Source organism: Carassius gibelio, chromosome A19 (genome assembly GCF_023724105.1).
Source record: "Carassius gibelio isolate Cgi1373 ecotype wild population from Czech Republic chromosome A19, carGib1.2-hapl.c, whole genome shotgun sequence".
Taxonomy (NCBI): domain Eukaryota; kingdom Metazoa; phylum Chordata; class Actinopteri; order Cypriniformes; family Cyprinidae; genus Carassius; species Carassius gibelio.
Genome location: NC_068389.1, coordinates 4,796,828 through 4,820,026, shown reverse-complemented (window position 1 = coordinate 4,820,026; position 23,199 = coordinate 4,796,828). Strand labels below are relative to the sequence as shown.

Sequence of the window (23,199 nt, the reverse complement as noted above, 5' to 3'; positions counted from 1 at the left end):
TCGAGATTGGTCTATAATTAACTAGTTCTCTGGGGTCAAGTTGTGGCTTTTTTATGAGAGGCTTAATAACAGCCAGTTTGAAGGTTTTGGGGACATGTCCTAATAACAATGAGGAATTAATAATAGTCAGAAGAGGACCTATGACTTCTGGAAGCACCTCTTTTAAGAGCTTAGATGGTATAGGGTCTAACATACATGTTGTAAGTTTAGATGATTTAACAAGTTTATGCAATTCTTCCTCTCCTATAGTAGAGAATGAGTGGAACTGTTCCTCAGGGGGTCTATAGTGCACTGTCTGATGCGAAACTGTAGCTGACGGCTGAATGGTTGCAATTTTATCTCTAATAGTATCGATTTTAGAAGTAAAGTAGTTCATAAAGTCATTACTGCTGTGGTGTTGGGAAATGTCAACACTTGTTGAGGCTTTATTTTTCGTTAATTTAGCCACTGTATTGAATAAATACCTGGGGTTATGTTTGTTTTCTTCTAAAAGAGAAGAAAAGTAATCAGATCTAGCAGTTTTTAATGCTTTTCGGTAGGATATGCTACTTTCCCGCCAAGCAATACGAAATACCTCTAGTTTTGTTTTCCTCCAGCTGCGCTCCATTTTTCGGGCTGCTCTCTTTAGGGTGCGAGTATGCTCATTATACCATGGTGTCAAACTGTTTTCCTTAACCTTCCTTAAGCGTAAAGGAGCAATTGTATTTAAAGTGCTAGAAAAGAGAGAGTCCATAGTTTCTGTTACATCATCAAGTTGTTCTGAGGTTTTGGATATGCTAAGGAATTCGGATACATCAGGAAGATAACTTAAAAAGCTGTCTTTTGTGGTAGAAGTGATGGTTCTTCGATACTTGTAACAAGAAGTAGAATTTACAATTTTGGCTATATGAAGTTTACACAGAACTAAATAATGATCTGAGATATCATCACTTGGCTGAATAATTTCAACACTATCAACATCAATTCCATGTGACAGTATTAAATCTAGAGTATGATTTCGACAATGAGTAGGTCCTGAAACGTGTTGTCTAACACCAATAGAGTTCAGAATGTCTATAAATGCTGATCCCAATACATCTTTTTCATTATCAACATGGATATTAAAATCACCAACTATTAAGACTTTATCTGCAGCCAGAACTAACTCGGATGTAAAATCACCAAACTCTTTAATAAAGTCTGTATGGTGCCCTGGTGGCCTGTATACAGTAGCCAGTACAAACATAACAGGGGATTTATCATTAACATTGGTTTCTCTGGATAATGTTATATGAAGCACCATTACTTCAAACGAGTTATACTTGAAGCCTGCCCTCTGAGAAATCCTGAAAACGTTATTATAAATTGAAGCAACACCTCCACCTTTTCCCTTTTAGACGTGGCTCGTGTTTATAACAATAATCTTGGGGGGTGGACTCATTTAAAATAATGTAATCATCAGGTTTTAGCCAGGTTTCTGTCAAGCAGAGCACATCTATATTATGATCAGTTATCATATTATTTACAAAAAGTGTTTTCGTAGAAATGGATCTGATATTCAATAAGCCAATCTTTATCATTTGTTTATCCATATTGCATTTGTTTTTTATTTGTTGAACCTCAATTAAATTGTTAACCTTAACTTGGTTTGGACGTTTTTTGTATTTTCTAGTTCGTGGAACAGACACAGTCTCTATAGTGTGATATCTAGGTGAAAGAGTCTCTATGTGCTGAGAATTAACTGACCTCTGTGACGGGAGGCAGCTAGCAGACGGTCGGTTTAGCCAGTCTGTCTGCTTCCTGACCTGGGCCCCAGTTAGTCAAGAATAAACACTAAGACTATTTGTCATATTTCTAGACAGAAGAGTGGCGCCACCCCAGGAGGGATGAAGACCATCTCTTTTAAACAGGTCAGGTCTGCCCCAAAAGCTCGTCCAATTGTCTATATAACCTATGTTATTCTGTGGGCACCACTTAGACATCCAGCCATTGAGTGATGACAATCTGCTATGCATCTCATCACCACGGTAAGCAGGGAGGGGACCAGAGCATATTACAGTGTCTGACATCGTGCTTGCAAGTTCACACACCTCTTTAAAGTTATTTTTAGTGATCTCCGACTGGCGAAGTCGAACATCATTAGCGCCGGCATGAATAACAATCTTACTGTATTTACGTTTAGCATTAGCCAGCACTTTTAAATTTGCCAAGATGTCAGGCGCTCTGGCTCCCGGTAAACATTTGACTATGGTGGCTGGTGTCTCTATATTCACGTTCCGTACAATAGAATCGCCAATAACTAGAGCACTTTCATCAGGTTTCTCAGTGGGTGCATCACTGAGTGGGGAGAACCTGTTTAATGTTTGGATCGGAACAGAAGAGCGGTGTTTTGACCCACGACTACGCTGCCTCACCGTCAGCCAGTTGCCCTGCTGCAGGGGCTCTGCTGGAACCGGACAATGTACAGGAATCCCTGAGCTAGACGCATCCAAAGCCGTATCTAGAGCCCTAACATTCTTACTGTCCTCAATTAAAGTTTGGATGCGTGTCTCTAATTCTGAAATCTTCTCTGTCAGCCTAACTGTTTCCCTGCATTTATCACATGTGAATCCCTCATCAGCGACAGAGATAGATAAACTGTACATGTGGCAAGAGGTGCAAATAACAATTGTAGGAGAAGCCATTACTCACCGTGCTTGATGAAATATTCTTACTGCGGTTATTTGATGAACTTGTGGAAAACTGCAGCGTGAGAGAGGAGAGGAGAAAAGAAAACGCTAATGACAAGCTAACGAGTGCTAACGCTTTGCAGGTGTGCTGCAGTCACGGAAGAGTGAACGATCAAAGTTAATCTGATAAGATTGATCGGTAATATCAGAAATATGGTGTGAATTAAGTTATATTTTACAATTAAAAAAACAAACAAACAGACAGTGATAGTAAGAAAGATTATAGAGAAAAAATATAAAATAAAAACAGCTACATGGAGCTATGATTAGCTACAGAAGGCCAACAGGAAGTAGAGAAAACACTGTCCAACAGCGACACCAGGTTCCTAACTGATGACGAAGAATTGACAGAGCAACCATCAAGTCTTAGACAGTGTTCTAGGTTATTACATGCAGAGTTTTTAGGTCCTATAATTAACACCTCTGTTTTTTTTTTCAGAATTTAGCAGTAAGAAATTATTAGTCATCCAGTTTTTTATATCGACTATGCATTTCATTAGTTTTTCAAGTTGGTGTGTTTCACCGGGCCGTGAAGAAATATAGAGCTGAGTATCATCAGCATAACAGTGAAAACTAACACCATGTTTCCTGATGATATCTCCCAAGGGTAACATATAAAGTGTGAAGAGTAGCGGCCCTAGTACTGAGCCTTGAGGTACTCCATTCTGCACTGGTGTTCGATATGATACATCTTCATTCACTGCTACGAACTGATGGCAGCCATATAAGTATGATTTAAACCATGCTAATGCACTTCCACTGATGCCAATAAAGTGTTCAAGTCTATGCAAAAGAATGTTGTGGTCAATTGTGTCAAACGCAGCACTAAGATCCAATAAAACTAATAGAGAGATGCACCTACGATCAGATGATAAGAGCAGATTATTTGTAACTCTAAGGAGAGCAGTCTCAGTACTATGATACGGTCTAAATCCTGACTGGAAATCCTCATATATACCATTTTTCTCTTAGAAGGAATATAATTAAGAGGATACCACCTTTTCTAGTATCTTGGACAGAAAAGGGAGATTTGAGGTCTATAATTAACTTTGGGGTCAAGTTGTGCTTTTTTAATGAGATGCTTAATAACAGCCAGTTTGAAGGTTTTGGGGACATATCCTAATGACAATGAGGAATTAATAATAGTCAGAAGAGGATCTATGACTTCTGGAATCACCTCTTTTAGGAGCTTAGATGGTATAGGGTCTAACATACATGTTGTTGGTTTAGATGATTTAAACATTTAATCATTGTGTGTGTTGGTGATTACTGCATGAATTCAGCATGGCTCTGATCATCAGAAATAAAGGCAGATCTGTGAATGAGTCTGTTATTCGTGAACAGTACAGTAATCTTTTACTGTAATTGACAGTAAGTAAAGTTTATTGTGTGCATCTGTCGGTATTCTGTCAGTATTCTGTCAGTATTTTTAACAAAAGGTATTGGTAAAATATATATTTGGGAGTCTTAGACCTTTCCAACGATATATAGTTTGTCAAGATTAGATTAGATTTAATTGTAATATAGTGAAGTAAATGTAGGCGTCCCACAGAGCGGACGGGTGACAGTTAACAGGTTAAAGCAGCTCAAATAATGAGCAAAGAGTGTTCGGAGGAGCTGTAGATGACACACATGTGGAGTGAAGGGCTCTGTTAAATTCAAACAGAAAGAAGACAATCAGAAGTCAAGGCTCAGTGCTGGGACCGCATCATGTTTCTCTGTCTCTCTAAATTTCACTGTGTTATTAATCTGCATCTAAAAATGCATACGCTCTCTATTTTTTCCCTATTTAGGAATGCTTTCTGTGATAGTGGGTCATGAAAGTGTTCCACTTTACTAACCACAGTTTTCTATTCATGTCTCTCTTTCTCTCTCGCTCTCTCACACACACACAAACACACACTTTATCAGAAACTTTATCAGTCAAGTTGTGGTGTGCACATTATTTTGTTTCACAGCAGTTCACACTGCAAATCAAAGCCCACACACACATTTGCACACTCAAACGGATGTTTCACTGTATTGGTGAGGACAATACATAGTCCTTAGCCATATTATTTTATTATATAAGTATATAAAATTTCGCTTTAAAAAGCACACACACACACAAATGAAATAAAGAGGGAATGCACAAACCAGTATATATATGGTTAATATATATACTAATATACCAGTATTATATTTTGGGGTGCCCCATCTTAAAATGAGGAATCCATTCAATATTATGTGTAGACTATAATGTCTATACTAAATGAGTGCATTTTCAAGCGTTTTTGGTCATTCAGAAAATTATGATTACATTGTTTGATTCTGTTAAAGGTCTACATTTGTTTGTGCACTCACAATAACAACAAAACGTTTTGGGCTGTAAAATAATGAAACCAAACAGGACACTATTTCTGTTGTCTTGGTCCCGGTGAACTTGAGCACGTCAAAAATATATCTGTTAAACACAAAATGTTTTAATAATCAACCAATTCAAATAGAAATATTCTCATATTATGTAATCCGTATTAAACGGGTATATTGTGCGTCCACTGCAGAGATTACCATTATACGTCATTAACGTCAAAACTTTTTAGTTTATCAATAAATTATTAAAACGGTAAGGTAGTCTTCTTGCTGTTTTCCCCGAAACATTAGATTCCTTTTTGTTTTCTTTCAGAAATCAGAACTACACCACTGGCACAAACATGTTTAAAGAAATGGTTTTCAAATGTAATACCTGCCTAAAGGAGAGTTTTTGTCAGAATAGACATTAAGCAGAGTAGCATATTTATTTGACACAAATTAAAATGAGGATGAATTTTTCTTTTGAACTCTAAGAACATGCCAATTGTTCAGCTGACAAAACTTCTTTCCAAAATATATTTTTAACCGACTAAAATTTGTGAACCTTGAAAATTGTATTTGATCTGGGACCTTTATACAGAGTGTGCCACCGAAATGATTTCCAGCTAAAAATGCTGTCTTCAATTCACTGACAAACTTCTGCAATTCTAAAATGTTATTATGTTTATGTTATTATGTTTTTATGTGGTTTTTAGTCTTTAAACTAAATTAGAATATGCCATAAACTTCTGTGGTTTTTATATAATGTTTATTAACAATAATGACTGTAGATTAACTCAGATGTTAAATTTACCCCTTAATTAAACATTATAAATATATATTTGACTCTTGAGAACTAAACATACATTTGAGCTGTGGTTATCTGAGCTCACTATCAGAATGAAATCATCTCTACACATCTGTGTCTTTCCTTCTGAGCTCACACATACTGATGGTGATTCATGATAAACTGTTTTCTCAAACATCCCTCACAGACTCACTGCTGAATCCTTTCAGTCATTTGTTATGCCTAATAACCTACATTTAGCACCCACCCACACACACACTCACACACACACACACACACTTTATCTGACTCACTGGGTCAGCCTGTTTCCTGTGTGTGTGTGTGTGTGTGTGTGTGTGTGTGTGTGTGTGTGTGTGTGTGTGTGTGTGTGTGTGTGTGTGTGTAGATCAGCAGAGGTGTCAATAGTAAAGAGCAGAGTAACATCAGTGCTGACATGCTTCACAGACTGCAGTGGGTGACTGAAGAGAAACTTTGGGTTCGTGTGTGTTCATGGCCGTAGCCAGCTGTGTGGTCCAGACCTCATTAAATGTTTCATATTCAGAAATAAAATGTTAAATTCTCTGAATGACTGATTAGTGCTTTAAAGGCCCGCCTGTAAGTGTCTGTACACTGAAAAAAAAATTATTCATTGAATTTACTAAATCTTTTCATGGTAAGTGGTTGCAATCCATTTATTTTAGCTACATTTAAATTAAAAAATTAGCTCAATGTTAATCAACTTAGTTTATTTAAAAATAGCTAAAATAAATTGATTGCAACCACTTATGTGTAATTCAAAGACGGTTTGCCCAGATTGATCCTGCCAGATCCATTTATTATAAGCATTGGGCTTTGGTTTTGTTTCTTTTCCACTTTATGATTTTAATCAAGTGGGAAGTTGCCATTTAGGGTTAGCGATATATTTTTCTTATTCTAAAACAAAAGATTTTAACTTATTTTGGTTTATTTTATATTTGTTGGTTAGCAATACCTCACAACACATCACCGACACTTAAACTGATGACAATCAAAACCAGCCCAGAGAGAGCAGGCACATTATTGCTGACGGCAAAACACATTCATCAGACAAACACAATGATCATCATGATGTTATCTGCAAGAAACTGTATCCGCAATCAAATCAGTATCACAGTAACACAGATATCTGTTGAACAAGTAGCTTACAGAATGAAATATCACAAAGTCATGCTATTTCATTCATATGAGCACTACACAAAGTTCTTATCAGCAATGAATTCTAATGAAAATATATAAGTATTGTTGAATAATAACAACCCTCCCCCAACCTATAATTAAGTGTTAACAAATTTGTATGTAATAATGTCTAATGTAATCATGTCCATCTCCCCAAAACAGAGAAAACATCTTTCACAAACATCTACATATCAGTCCCTTTTAAAGTTTACAGTTTATAACACTTTTTAACTCTTAATGCCACCCCAGACTTCCCTCATCCTCAAACCCTGGTGAGGGCCAAGTGTGTGTTCGCAGGGCATTCAGATGAACACATTCAGTCAAGTGAAGGGAACTGTGAAGGGCACCAATCCCCTGCTTGGCGTGACCACTGTGAAAGGACCCGGTGCTATGCTTGTGTCTCCATGGCTCATGATAAAATCAGCAGATTCAGGTGTTTCAAACCAGCCGCTGACAGGACAAAGCCTCTTCTCTGTAGCAGACTGACAATCCCTGTGTAACCGTCTCAGCGGGCGTCGATCCAGTGAGATGTTAATTCTTAATGTGCCTTTTGTGTGTCTCTTCACTGAACTCTTGCCATTTAACCCACCTGTTAGTGGAATGCAATCTCTCTTCATCTCTCACATGCTTTATAATATGAATGTGGTTTTAACTGAAGCTAATGGCTGTGTGTAACTGAGCACGAGGACGGCTGTTGTGATTCCCATGAGTCTGCATGTGTCAGGACACAAAGTGAGCGGCGTTACTGATCTGGCACGGGCCGAGCTGAACCACACTGACTCTGGCCGTCTTCTCGACAACAGAAGGCTCTGGACTGGTGACAGTCAGCTCACACTTCGAGTAAAGCTGTAGGGAAATGGATATGGATCAGAAACAGCAGTACTGTACACAGCTGCGATATCTGAATCAAAGATATCTTTGTAAAGCCTAGATTGCACTGATTTGCTGTGATCACAGCCAGAAAAGAAGTCCCATCTGACTATAAGTCACACCAGGTCAAAATGGTTTTATTGAAAGAGAAAAGACACGGATAAGTTGCATTGGTGTATAAATCGTTTTTTTACAATCACTTTGCTTCTATATTTAGAACCTTGATGTCATTTTTCAAAACTCAAAACGTTTATCACTTGTAACACAGGCTGTCTAATGTTCAAAACATTGCCTTGCGCATTCAAATCTTTAAAGTAATCTTGCACTTGCACAATCATTGGTTCAAAACACAAATTTACTGTGAAATACCATTGAAACATAACTATAGATCACCCACACACAAGCAACCGATAGTTTCACTGTCAATCATTAAATATTGTAGAACAAAATAGGTGATACAGGTTTCATTATGGTACTACATGTACAGTAAATACATCTCTGTTAAAGTACTGCAGTAGTAGAGAGAGTACTACAGACACAGTGGAATCGTTGAACAAAGTTTGTAATATATTGATGCAAAACACTACAGTACAATCACACCATAGGGTTACTTGAATCAAAGCAAATATAATTAGCTATGAAATAGAAGAGAAAAGACAGTACTGTAAAACATCAAATGCAGTGTTCCTCAACTTGCTTGCTTGTACTATAAGAAACAAAACAGGAGTGATTACTGTACTTCTACATTGCCATCGACTCTGTGTTGTGGATTTGGCCACAGGTTCTCATCTACATCACAATGGATGTTTTCATTAGCCAAACATCTTGGGAAAAACCTTTGGGCATGGTGAAACCTGTCTTGGTCCGTGGCCTTGTCCTCTACCACGTTCCCCCACACCTCTCAAACGAGGCCCACGACCGCACGAGTTTGTGGAGTCAGATGTGTCCTAGGTCAACATATTTTGTTGACCCTGTAACAACATTTTACTCCAAAAATATATTCTTGACCATATCCCTACACCTAAACCTAACCCTAATCATGAGTAATCCCTAAAATCAGAGGAAATGATAGATGAATGACACTGATATACAAGCACCAAACAGTGTTTTAAGCGTAAACTTCACAAAATCTATAAACTGGTTCTTCAAATCTGATTGGTTAATCACAATGTTGTTCCAGGGAAAACAAAGATGTTGTCCCAGGAAGATGTCTCACTTGGTAAAATCAGGTTCTGCCCCACGACCACCTCTCAGAAGTGGTGCCTGTCCTCTGCCATTCCTTTGACCAACACGTCTTCCTCGTCTTCATCCCACCACTGCTTGACCTCCATTGTGACCTGGATCAGCTGCTGGCTCCATGTTACGTATCACTATGCTCTTGCAATTGGATCCCAATCAACTCTTCATTATAAACTCATTCCACAATGTGCACTCAATCATCAGTAATGAGTTTGCAGAATTGGACACGCAATTACAAGGGTCTGCATCTATACAGTGCAGTACTGTCAATACTGTAAATAGTCTGAAAAGGTGGTACAGTATTTGGGGCCATAGACACAGTGTCTGATGAAGCATTATTCAGTAAATATTATTATTCATAGAGGTCATAGGACATTCAAGACAGGACATTCAAAAGTCTGTTTGTATGCATTTTTATTTTATTATTTTGATTAATTTGTTTTCTTAAAAATTGTTAGAAAGACCTGCAGACTTAAATCAGAAATAAACATCCAAAACCAAGGCCTTAAAGTCCCTGTGAAATCAAAATTAAAGAATTTGGGTGTTAGTATCGATATGTTAGTGTTAAGGTTATCTAAAAGGCAGTGTGCTCCAAAACAGCGACACAATTCACATTTAGAAGGTATAAGCATTAAAAGCTTGCTGTTCGTCACTTCCGCCACATCGTACTTCATCTTCTCATCAAATCTTCTGACCAATCAAATGCTCTCTAGAATCCGTAGCACCCACCCCCTGCACTATAAATAGACGGCTAAGATCAGACACTTGTTCATAGTGTTGTATTTCCTGTACAGTGAATAGCTCATAGTGCACCGTGTATGTAATAGGGAACGATTCAGACAGTGTAAATAAGCTTTTGATTGGTTTAAATGAGGTCTGGTTTCACCTTGTTTCACGCAAACTGCGGCAGCGCACACGGTCTGGCTTTGCGCGTGCCAGCATATATTATAAACTTTTACAACTACACAGCCTGTTTTACAAAGAGGTAATCTATTAGACTGTGGCTGTCCAATGTGGTTTTACCGAGCTCACCGGCTCTGGCCAGAGCAGACATAAGCAAAACACTATTGGCTATTTTTGGTGGCAGGGCTACTCAATATACCCCGCCCTCTCTTCCTGTTTCAGTTGAAATAACGTCACCACATAGAATAATGCTGCCTGTTTCAAGGCACTTTTGGGGACCTTTAACTTATGCACACATTCACTCATATGTAATCTGTATATTTATTAATGTTTCATTTTCCATGGGTTTAAAAGACTGCGTGTGTCTGGTTTTCACCCCCTCTCTCTCTGCATCTTTAGCTGTGCTTATTTTCCTCTCACTCATATCATCTGTGTGTTGTAAGTCTCTCTCATATATAACACATGTGACACACAGAAGCATCACATCTGTTCACACTGAGCCATGTGCCTCTCAAATGTTGAGCCAAATTGATTTTAAATGCTTAAAATAAGTATTTTTTCTCTTTTCACATGATCTGCTCAGGGGTGTATCACAATTCACAGATGATTTGCTTTAAACTGAAAATGTGAGATGTTTGCTAATCTCTTGAAAAAATGAAGCTTTTAAACAGAAAACTGATGATGAGGAGGAAATCCTTTCTGACACTTCCTGTCTGCACACACACTGGAGCGAAGGTTGCTGCCTACATTTCCTGTTTCTCTGTTTCTGATTCTCTCGGTGTGTGTCTGTGGACAAACTGCCAGCTGACCAGTCGGTTCGTTGTGTTGCGATATTGGCATTTCTATAGATCTCCAGGAAATGAACTTGTTTTGTGTGCATGGTTCCTGAGGCTCACACTTTTGATCTTCTGGTCTGGACTTCATTGTCAGATGCGAGCACTGCAGTCAAAAGTAAAGGCAGGTGAATATGAGCGTTTAGAGACTGGTGTAAGTCATCTAACTGATTGGAGAAATATGCTGTTTTCACAGAAAGATCCAGTTATGACCTTTGGGTCACAAGTCTGACTCTCTAACCATTAGGCCACGACTGCCACAATGCAGCACATTCCACAAGCTGTTTTGGCAGACTGACTTCAATATAATTGATTGTGTGTGGAAGATATGATAGTATATTTTTAGTATCCAAAAAAATAAAAATAAAAATCACGTATTAAAGCCTAAGGCTTATAATGGTCTGAAAGAAGGCTTGACTTTACATTAGTAAACTCTCTAGACAGAAAGATGGGTCGTCACTCAGCACAGCTTTCACTTTCACTCACTGCTAGTTAGCTGTTAGTGTTAACATCTTGTATGGCCCTAAAAAACACATTCAAGAGAGCATGTGAGAAGTGTGTGGGGGGAGATGTGTGATTTAATGAGAGATAATGACTAGATAATGAAGAGACGATGACTCGATACAGAATTTGTTAGGGCTTATTCAGCAACACTTAAAGATGATTTCCTTCACCAAACATGATCTGAATCTATATGCCTGCTGAGGAAATGGGCAGAAAATTGTTATGATTTTATCACTGACCTTGATGCCTCTCTAGCATGTGCAATTTACATTTATATTAATGCATTTGGTATTTCTCTGTGTGTTTTCAGAGAAACTAACCCATATAATTATTTAATTATTTATTTTAAATGCCACCAGTTAAACAACATTAATGCCATGCAAATTCATTATGTGACATCCTTTCACTAGAACATGAATTCTGTTTTTTTATGAGACATCCTGTGATATTTATATCTCTGAAAAATACAGTTGTCTTTGCAACAAACGTAGAATCCCTGCACTAGACCATATAATGGCTGACCAGTAAACATCCAGGACCAGAACTATGTATTTCATAAGAAAAGCATTTAAAAGTTGAAATTAATTGTTAAAATGGCATCAAATAAAAATATGTGGCATTATGAGTCAAGACAAGAAGGACACTAATGTCCTGTGTTTGGGCTTCTTGTTGGACTTTTAGTTTGTCGTCTAGTTCAGTTCCTGTTTCCTGTGAGTTCCTAATGGCTCATTGATTGTTCTCACCTGTGTCTTGTTACACCCATTAGTGTCTGTGTATTTAAGCCCTTGCTGTCCCAGTGTTTTTATCAGTTATTGACTTTTGGTGGTGTGTTTTGTTTTTACTGTTACATTGGCTGAAAGTTTTACTGCATTTACATCACTCATTCATTTGAGGAAAAGGCCTGCCACATGCCCCACTTTTAAAATGAATGTTTTCAGTGTTACCTTGAACAGGTTTCTGCATTCTAATCACTAGTTAATACACATTCTTCTGTTCACATCAGCTGTTCTGATGTGTTTAGGTATTGTTTGAATCTACCACTGCAACATCAACAGTCAGGGTGTGATCTGTCTGGACATCCTGAAGGACAACTGGAGCCCGGCGCTCACCATCTCCAAAGTGCTGCTGTCCATCTGCTCTCTGCTCACAGACTGTAACCCAGGTAAGACACGGCTCTGGCTCGTCTCAGGAGATGTTGGTAGGTGCTTGTTAGCTGGTCGTGGGCTGGAGCTCCAGTGTTTGTCAGTATGTTGGAGCTCCAGCTGTTTGACCGAGACGACAGCAGAGCAGTTACAGGTGTGGGCATCGATACAGCCGCCTCATGCTTATGTATGAAACTGCACACATCACTTGTTCCTAATGTCTGAGCCGTCTGTGTGATTCTAAGTAAATATTCTATTAGTTTTATTTTAGGTAAAGGGAATAAAGGCATGGCTTTTACAGAAAACACGCATTGGTTCTTTGAAACCTTTAAGTAAAAAGCCCTAAAACTTTTTTGTTTAAATCTGAGGCGTTAGTGATTACTTTCTAGTGCACGCACATGACTACAGTGCAAAAATGTATCACTGGTAATCCCAGAGTGCATTGTGGGGGGGCTTGTCTTTTTTTTTTTTTTTTTTTTTTTTTTTTTTAAGCCCAGATCTTGATGCATGCAGTGGTCTTTAGTTTCTTACAATCAAAATACTGTTTTATGACCATGTTAGAATTACACTGTATTCACCCAAAATATCTGGTTGTCTAACAAATTAACAGACCTCAAATTTAAGAATCTATAGCATTGTTTTAAGTGACTTAGTAGAACTTGGTTTTTGATTTTGTACTACATGTTGAGCAGGAAGTTCTAAATGCTCTATTAAATAGGGTTTACAGTGCTGTTAGTACTTGTTCAAGCCATAAAACTCAAGATTCACTTTCTTTTTTTGGCTACGTTCGCCTGAGCATGCACTTGTAGTGTAGAGGCTGATGAATGCATCTGTGGCATTATGTCTCAGACATCTCTAAACATGAGCTCAGTGCTAATTTTGATTCCACTAATGAGCAAGGTCATCGAGCTACAAAATAAACTCGCAGTTATGCATTCAAATTATATCAAATTCTCCATTGAGCTCTTTGGAGCTTCTTTGACCCCTTCCACTTTTTTTTTTTTTAACCGCGAATCGCTAAATTTCGGGGAAATGTGGCATCATCATGCTTTGCACAACGCCATTGTTCCCTTTTTATCAAGATATTTTAGGAAAAAGTTGAGTCTCCAGATGAAATCGAGTAATGCATCACAAGTACTGTGACTTTATTTGGGGTCTCTGTGTCATGATTTTCCACTTAGCAGATGCTTTTATCCAAAGCAACTTAAAATGAGAAGTAATAAAACCAACTAAAGAGCCATTCTATGTAAGAGCGGTGACAAGTCTTGCTTGGTCTAACACAGATGAGCTGATGAGGCCATATGTTGCTGCACTGCTGACAAGTTATACAAGAAGTATTTCTGTAATGACTTTTGTAGTCTGTTAGAGGGTCCTGAAGTCTGTGCCATGAGTGAATTTTGCTTTTCTGTAGATTTAGGAAATAAAGGCATGGCGTTTAAACAAAAGATACTTCGACACACAAGCTCTGATCAATGTCAGTTTTGGACTACTGCCTTTCAAAGGCATTTTATAACTAACTTCCAGACCCATATGTAAATGTAGTAGTTGGCTTTATGGCCCTGAAATACTTAAATGCCACAGCCTTGTTTCATTTAACTAAATCTGGCCAAAACTGAGTTCTTACAGAGTTTTAGTTTAAAGTGGCTTAAGGTCTTTGCTTCTCATTAAGTTTTTAAAGGCCTTTGTTTTACTTTCAGTGTTCTGCAATTTTAACCCTTTTAAAAGTCTTTTCTCTATGGAACAGACAACAGAACTGAATTGTGGTGCAACTGTTTAAGTGAAGGCAGTTGAAATTTTTTACAAAATACTCCTCTGCACTGATTTAAAATGGGTAAAAAAAACAATTCACTACTAAATGCATTAAACTTATCGTTCGCTTTAAATTTTTTCTTGACCCTGCATGAGTTACAAGCTGCTGCGTGTGTATCTGTGCAGGAACGACCATTAATCCAAGATGGCAGCATCCATGACCGCACGAGCGTTTGTTTAGAGTCATAATTGAATGTTTGAGTGAAGTTTTAGTTTTTTGTTATGAATTTTGAAATCCGTACCGATTGCAGAAGAATTGCATGGTACTTTTCTGATTGCTCTCTGTGGTAGAGTTCGTTTGGGCAGCCTACTCCTACTTTGCTTGGGCCTGGATCGGTGGACTCCTCTGGGCAGTTGTGGGGCATCGACAGGTGGAATGCTTCCTTTGAACGGAGCTGTGGAATTTCCTCGCTGGTGATGGGAGTGGGGTTTTAGCTCTGTGTGGTCCTCTAACGGATCCACGTGGAACAATCTTGCACTGCCTTGTTGGGCTATACATTACATTGCTTGTTGTGGTTCTCCCATTCGTGGAATTTGATTGCAACATCACAGAATTTTTGGGGGACGCGAAGAGGCGTATCGCTCCTGAATGGCGTTTTTAACCGTAGCCTTTTTTGTGCTGGTCGTGGTGGGCTACACAGGGAATAAAAAGACATCGGTGGTTTGCTCTCAAAAGGTAGGCCTATGGATAGACTTTTACATCTCATCTGGAGGAACCTCCTCGGATATCGGTTTTTCTGAAAAATTACACCACTACTGGCTCTGTTCTGTCGGACTATAAGAACTGCTTTATTGTCCTAAATCACATTTTTACTAATGCTTATAATGATTCTCGTTATATGCCTCAAAAGGCAGTGCCTTGTTTTTATTTTATTGTTGATCTCGGGAAATGTACATCCTAATCCTGACCCTAGTATTAATAGCCTTAGTACTCCTGAAGATTTTAAATCCAGGTCGGGTCTGGGTTTTATTCACTTAAATGCTTGTAGTTTGTTGCTAGAAATGGATTTGGTCAGGATATGGGCTACTCAAATGCAGATGTTGTAGTAATTTCCGAAACCTGGCTAAAAAAAAATATATATTTTAGATAAGGACATTATGATTAATGGCTAGAGTTTTCCGTTGTGATCGTTTAAATAAGGGGGGTGGGGTTGCAATTTATGTTAAGACTGAATTTAACACCAGGATCTTATTTTCTAAATCTATTGTTAAACAATTTGAGATCTTAGCATTAATATACTGACCTTTTTGGCTGTTTCAAGATTTAATGTTATTGGCTGTTACAGACCCCCTTCTGCGGTTGTTGATGCTTTGCCAAATTTAATGGAATTTTTAAATTAACTTGATTACAGTGACACTGTTTTAGTGGGAGATTTAAATTGGGACTGGTTATTCTCTCTGTCTGATGATTTTAAAAATCACTGTAATGGTTTAAATCTTACACCGATAATAAATAGTCCCACTAGATTTAATAAAAGAAATCCTAACAAATCCACTCTTGATTTGATTTGTTTTTGACAAACACACCTCACAAATTTTCAGATGTAGGTGTGTTCGCAAACGATTTGAGTGATCACTGTGTCATTGCAGCAGTAAGAAATGCAAAACTGCCTAAGACTAAACCTAGAATTTTTAAAAGAAATTTGAGGCACTTTTGTGAGCAAGCATTTTTGCATGATTTGTCTTGTTTTGAGTGGGACAGAATTGTACTTTATTGACAAGGTGGAGCTAGCGTGGAAATATTTTTATGAAGGTTTTATTAGTATTGTGGACAAGCATGCTCCCTTTCAGAGGTTAAGAGTAAAGGGACGTGACAATGCGTGGTTTACTCCGGAGCTGGCTAGTCGACTTCAGCAGAGAAACCAAGCCTGGGCTAAAGCCAGGCAGTCCGGGACAGATTTAGACTAGCTCAGTTTTAGACAGTTGTGTAATCGTTGTACATTTCTTATTAAGAAGGCAAAATCAGATTTTTATTTGGCAGCTACAATGAAAAATCTAATCCCTGGAAATTCTGGAAAGTCCTGAAATCGGTATGTACCACATTGTCATAATGAATTACCTCCATGTATTTTTAAGGATAAAACAGTCATATCAGAAAAGTCTGCAATTTGAGAGTGCTTTAATAAGCACTTTGTGGAAGCAGGTTCCTTGTTTGAACGTCAACCCTTTGCAAACAAATCAACATTAACAAACTGTTTTAATTCGTCAGTTCCGCCCCAGAAATCGGTGGCAAGTAAAGAGCCCTTTTGTCTAAAGCCTTTCTCCGTCGCTGATGTGAAAACCGCTCCTATTGCTTTGGACCCTAGTAAATCTCCTGGTCCTGATACTTTAGAGCCTTATTTTTTGCAAATAGCTGCTGATTTTATTGCTGAACCAATTGCAATTATCTTCAATCAAACGCTGGTTAACAGTGAGATACCAAGAACTTGGAAATCGGCATATGTACTCCCTCTTTTAAAGGGAGGAGATTCTGCGTGTTTGGATAATTCTAGACCAATTTCCAAAATACCGATTTTAGCTAAAGTGTTAGAAACATTGGTTGTTGATCAGTTAAAAGACTATTTGGTTTCCAATCATATTTTGTCTGGATTTCGAAGGCAACCTACTACTACTGCTGCAATGAAGGTCATTAATGACATTAGTGAGGCAATGGACAGCAAGAACACTTGTGTAGCTCTTTTTATAGATTTAGCCAAAACATTTGATACAGTGGACCATTGCATTTTGCTGGAAAAGCTACGAAAGATTGGTTTTTTTCTGACCATACTGTTGATTGGTTTACGAACTACTTGGCAGATAGAACTGTGTGTATATTTTGAAAATTCCAAATCAGAAACTCTGAGTGTATCTTGTGGAGTACCGCAAGGATCAGTCTTGGGTCCAATTTGACTTACTATTTATATTAATAACTTGGGTGAGGCATTTCTCAGGCTCATTTCCATTTTTATTCTGACTATACCGTTATTTATTGTGAGGCTGCGACTTTACACCAAGCTTTTTCTTATTTACAATCTGCTCTTAACCTTGTCCAGTTACAACTGCATCAGCTTAAACTAGTTTTGAATGTTGAGAACTAAGATTATGCTTTACTCAAAATCTAAGAAGTCTTTGGACCGTTTACAAAGTATTTTTACTATACATGGTGAGCAGATCGAACAAGGTAAATTGTATAAATATCTGGGTATATTAATTGATGATCCGCTTTCTCTTAAGTTGCACATTGATAAACCGGTACAAAAGCTCAAATTAAAAATAGGATTTTATTTTAGAAACCAAGCCTGTTTTTCTTGGAAAACTAGAAGATTAATTGCTGCCACTTTCCTTCCTGCACTTGATTATGGTGATTTGCTTTATAGAAATGCGCCTGATAAATGTTTGTCTTTTGTTGGATACTGTCTACCATAATGCATTAAGATTCGTGACTGGATGTAAGGCATCAGTACATTGTACTTTGTACAAAATGACAAACTGGCCCTCATTGTCAGTGAGGAGGCATATACATTGGCTTATTTTTATAAGTCTATGCTGGATATGCTTCCATCTTATCTTTGCTCCTATATGTCACGTAATGTTAGTTATTTACGCTCTGGTAATATGTACTTGTTATCTGTACCTACAGTTCATACAGAGCTTGGTAAGAAGGCTTTTAGTAAAGCAGCCCCATCCACTTGGAACACATTACAGTCTAAATTGCAATTGCAAACTCTGATTTCTATTGGTGAATTTAAGCAACGCATGAAAGTCTTGGAAATAGATGCCATCAATTGTTGTCACAGGTTTAAAACAATTTGATTTTTAAAAACAATGGTTAAATTGTACTTTTGTAGTTGGATGTTGATGTTTATGTATCTGAGGATATTGTTTAAATGTATCTTGTTGTGTATAGTTTAGTGATCATGTGTAATTATGTGCGGTTTAAAATGCTGCCATTTTGGCCAGGTCTTTCTTGAAAAAGGTTTTAAATCTCAATGAGATCATCTGTTTAAATAAAGGTAAAATAAATTTAACCCGTCTGAAGTCCTGACACTTTCCTTTACCACTTTATGACCAAATGAGCATGTATTCAGGATGCACACAGCCTATCCACTAAAAATTGCAAGATCTACGGTCAGTTTCTGTTTTTATGGGACTAACTCCACGGTCTCTTTTCCTTACAGCTGATACTCTGGTAGGAAGCATCGCCTCAGAGTCACTGACTGATGGAGCACAGCACCAGGATAACCGTGCAACAGTGGACCAAACGCCGTGCCACAGACTCTGACCTCGACTCTGTTAAAGCACATTCATTATATGCTTTTATTGATTTACAATAAAGTTTTATCAGTGACCAAAGTACACTTCAGATTTTTATCTAATATTACAAGATATTATATATAATATACCGATCAGACATAATGTAATGACACTCTTTCTAATATTGTGTCTGTCCCCCTTTTGCTGCCAAAACGGACCTGACCCGCCGAGGCATGAAAGGGTGTCCTCTTCAGATGCTCTGACTGGTCTGTGGCCATGCAGCCCTGTACACAACAGACTAATTCACTGCGTATTCTGACCCCGTCCCAACACAACCAACTTTAAGAAGATCAATCCTTTTCTTTGGGAACGTGCTGCACAACTCCTTGTTCAAGCTCTTGTTCTGTGGCTGGACTATTGCAATGCCCTCTTGGCAGGTCTTCCAGCCAGCTCTATCAAATCTTTACAATTAATTCAGAACGTGGCAGCAAGATTAATTTTTAATGAGCCAAAAATAATACACGTCGCACCTCGGTTTATCAATTTGCACTGGCTTCCAATAGCTGCTCGCATAAAATTCAAGGCATTGATGTTTGCCTACAAAACCACCACTGGCTCTGCACCCATTTACCTAAATGTGTTACTTCAGACTTATGTGCCCTCTAAAAACTTGTGTCCTGCAAGTGAATGTCGCTTGACTTTGTTCCATCCCAAAGAAGCACAAAGTCACTTTTACAGACTTTATCATTAACTGTTCCCTTCTGCTGGAATGAACTCCCCAACTCAATCCGTACAGATGAGTCCTTAGCCATCTTCAAGAATCGGCTTAAAACACATCTCTTCCATCTTTATTTGACCCTCTAACTTTAACACTCAATATTCTAATTATATTCTTTACAAAATCTAACTACCTTTCTAATTTTTGTTTTCTTTTCATTTATTATGCGTGTGTGTGTGTGTGTGTGTGTATAGACCTCTAACTAGCTTGCTCTATTTTATTTTTATTTTTTATTCGGTTTTCTTTTTATTTATAATATTAGTTAAAATCCCATGCTACGTGTTCTGTGTTAACCTAACCGAGACTTGTTATAGCACTTCTATATCCATTGCTCTTTTTGCTGTTTTTGATTGCTTCCACTGTCTTCATCTTTAAGTCGCTTTGGATAAAAGCGTCTGCTAAATGAATAAATGCAATTTAAACTGTCTGAGCTGCAGTAGCTCGTCTGTTGGCTCGGCCCACACAGGCACCAGTGGGCCTTGGCTGCCCGTGACCCTGGTGCTGGTTCACAACGGTTCCTTTCTTGGTCCACTTTTGATAGAAACCGAACACCCCACAAGACCTGCAATTTTGGTGTTGCTCTGAACCAGTCATCTAGCTATCAGAGTGTGTGTGTGTGTGTGTGTGTGTGTGTGTAATTTTGATTAGTTACATTTAATGTCATTTGGTAGTTCTTAATGTGGCCACACACATACAAACTCTTAAAGATCCTAAAAATCACCCTGAAAAAAAACTTCGAACTTGTTTTAAGAAGTGGTGTAATGAGTCGATTATTCCTTAGTGAGATTTGCTTAATAAATCCAGTTCAGATTTATTTTTTTCAAAAAAAGTTTAATCTGAACTCATAATTTCTTCTGTCATCTGTTTTATTGGTTTGCTGCTCACCACAGAATCAGAGACAGTTGATTTGTAAAATGCTCAATTAGTTCATATTCTAATGAGCAATCGATTGACTGAAAGGGTTTTATTTACTGTTAGAAGAGATATTTTATTTGTGCTGGTAATGACCACAGCTGCTGTACTTTCCTTCAGAAAACCTCACACACGGCTAAGTAACACTGTAGTCTTGTGAATGCTGCTCTGTGGCTTGTTAGTATTTTGCATCCACCTTTCACTATGACAAACACCAAAACCACAACGCTATTGTTATGAGCAGCTTTATGAGTGTTGTTCATGACGCAACCCGCGTGCCACAAATGCAGGTGCTGCAATAACTGTGTATGTAACAAGTAGGCTATATATAATGTAATATCAGCATTACAGGAAAATCACACCTAAACCTATAACACACAATTTTTTTTTTTCATAAGGAATATGAATTTTACTCCGTTTACATTTGTAGCTGAATATTACAGATCATTTCCATCACTCCATCACCACTACATTTCAACAGGTTATTATGGAACAAAAATAATACATTCTACCCGTTTTTACTTTGAAATTTTAATGTTATTTTTTCAAACCTACTGTGATGAGATGAAAGGCTAGTGTGAGCCTACAGAGAGAAAATATGATTACCAGCAGTAACATTTTCAAACGACCAATTTAATCCTGAATTTTTTTCGGGCACAAAATGGAACCGTTTCATAAAACTGACCTAAATGTATTCACAGACCAATCTGCCTCCGAAAGTAATTAAAACCTGGAAAAAAAAAGAGAAATGCCACTTGAAAACACATTCAGATGTATTCCTTTCCCACAGCAATCCCAAACCTATATTTCCTTATCTCCAGACACACAAGCCATCCACTGAGTACACTTCAGTCCAGTATGAAAAAATACACTTATTATTTAGTCAAACTATCTGCCCTCATCAATACAGCTCAGATCAGATTTGACATGCCGCCTTACACTCGACCTCATGCTGCATCACATCAGAGCCGTGAAGCAGACAGACAGACAGGAAGTAGATCTGCTCCTCTTCCTCTTTCTCAGTGTGTGTTCATGCAAAGTTCTGAGCTGGAATCAATGGGGGGTTTCCTATAAAACAGGGCCATGATGTGGGTGAGATCAAAGACTAAAGAATACCCAAGACATCTCACTCGTATAGTTCTGAATGGGGAACAATGCCTTGCTCAATTTGGCCGCTCAGTAGCAAGAAGCCCCGCCTTCTGAATGAAAGAGCCAATGGCTAATCAATAAAGATGTTTCCCCATTCAAAGAGATCGGAGCTGCAACTGCGCACCCGAGGTGTTTCAAAGATGGCCGCCGAGTCACGTGACTTGTCTAAAAAGGACTTTGGTGAGATCAGGCCACAGCCATCATTGCCTAAAAGAAGGAAGATGCTCGACCGCATTTTCAGTAGTGTTTCTCTACCGATTTAACATCACAATCATGACCCTCGGCTTACGACATCAGCCAGATCTTTTCCACAGTTTATTAGGCCTTTACTAAGCAGCTCTCAAAGACAAAAAAAAACATTGCAGGTCTGTTTCGATAGTCATCAATGACAGGGAAAAAACAACAGCAGAAGCAAATAAAAATATAACAAGTAATCATGCATAGGTTAATTAGGATAGCAAAATAAACTCAAACTCAAACGGGAAGTAAAGCACTTCTCTATCTGTCCAGTCAAACTGTGAGAAGTGTTTTCTTCACTGACAGCCACTAATACAAATAATAAAGATAAAGATAGGTTTGTTTAAGCCCACTGTGACTTACTGGCTGCTGGGAGCATGACATCACTCAAAAAGATGCTCATAGAAAGCAAAAGCATTTTTCTATTCAGCCTTTATTAATACATTTATAGTTGAATGAATACAAATACATTTCGATTGTAATCTGAAGGATATTTTAGTTTACTTTGGGAGGATAAACGAGTATGGTACTGTGTTGAACAGTCTCTCGATGTGTTTTGAGGACATTTATGAAAACACAGTCTACTGTGGACAGTGTGTTACTGAAAGGAAACAGATCACGATCGATAGACTGAGTTATGGGAAGAGTCATCAAAATAAAAATTACATTCATTTAAAGTGAGTAAATCTAAAACTCTACATGAGTATGAAAATGACTCCGAATCCAGTACTTTAATGTGTGTTTATGAGTTTCCTTGCTAGTGTGTAATTTATACTGTATGTGTTCATGTTATATACATGAGAGAAACATTCAACTGTGTGTGTGTGTGTGTGTGTGTGTGTGTGTGTGTGTGTGTGTGTGTGAAGACATCCACATGGACCTGCTTGCTTTGTGTCAGTAAACTTTAGTTCATCTTCTTAATCTTTATTTACACTTTATGTATTTTATCATATTTCATTTCCACCTTTGATTTTATTAATTATCTCAAATGATACTTCCTTGATTGTATTGCATTATTGTATTTTGTAGGCCCAAATTCTTCTTCTTCTTCTTCTTTTTTTGCTCTAATTTCACTTTATAGACCTTCATTTACACAGTTGCAGAAATAACAATAATGATCCTGAATTAAAAATAAAAAATAAGTATTTTCTTTAAATGTGCATGTACAAAAAAACTGTTTAAACATGAACAAATGTATAACATATGCTGACTTCCAGGAAAGATGGCCTGGGGGATAACTGTTTGCCATTTTAACATCTGCTGGTAAAAAAGCACCCACAAGACGGTGTCTGCTTCCTGAACCCCCCACAATACAAGAATACATTGATATAAATGATATTCATGTTCCGGAAAAGATTATTTTTCCCTTCATCTTCAGAAGAACAAAAAGTGTTATTTGTGGAGGTAAAACACCTGAATGAAAAATGTAATTGTAATCCTCACTACAGATCAGAAGCTAGATTTTCTCCCAGCCTTCATCATAAACCAAGAATAAACATTTAACATCGTTTACATTTTACCTCCCCAAATTGGAACAATTATTATTGTT

The 23,199-nt window shown here is 37.8% G+C and overlaps 1 protein-coding gene and 2 long non-coding RNA genes across 6 annotated transcripts in view; 2 read left to right on the top strand and 1 right to left on the bottom strand.

The window, feature by feature from the left end:
• Window positions 1-23,199, top strand: part of LOC127935827 (uncharacterized) — a 197,679-nt gene that overhangs the window by 121,783 nt on the left and 52,697 nt on the right. The gene's annotated exons all lie outside the window — the stretch shown is intronic.
• Window positions 1,596-23,199, bottom strand: part of LOC127935832 (uncharacterized) — a 136,366-nt gene continuing 114,762 nt past the window's right edge. The window contains exon 2 of the long non-coding RNA XR_008148186.1: window positions 1,596-2,331. This is a non-coding gene — a long non-coding RNA (uncharacterized LOC127935832). The remainder of the gene's footprint in view (window positions 2,332-23,199) is intronic.
• On the top strand, window positions 10,850-18,673 carry LOC127935822 (ubiquitin-conjugating enzyme E2 E1-like). 4 transcript variants are annotated; one of them, XR_008148169.1, is made up of 3 exons: window positions 10,850-10,868; window positions 12,394-12,552; window positions 18,499-18,673. XR_008148169.1 is itself a non-coding variant. In XM_052534017.1 (3 exons), the coding sequence occupies exons 1-3, from the start codon at window positions 12,315-12,317 to the stop codon at window positions 18,600-18,602; spliced, it is 240 nt and encodes a 79-aa protein (XP_052389977.1). In that variant the 5' UTR covers window positions 12,189-12,314; the 3' UTR covers window positions 18,603-18,673. The 4 variants fall into 4 exon arrangements, 1 of the variants encoding a protein (XP_052389977.1); XR_008148170.1 differs by having other exon boundaries at window positions 10,865-11,014; window positions 12,412-12,552; XR_008148168.1 differs by having other exon boundaries at window positions 10,865-11,014.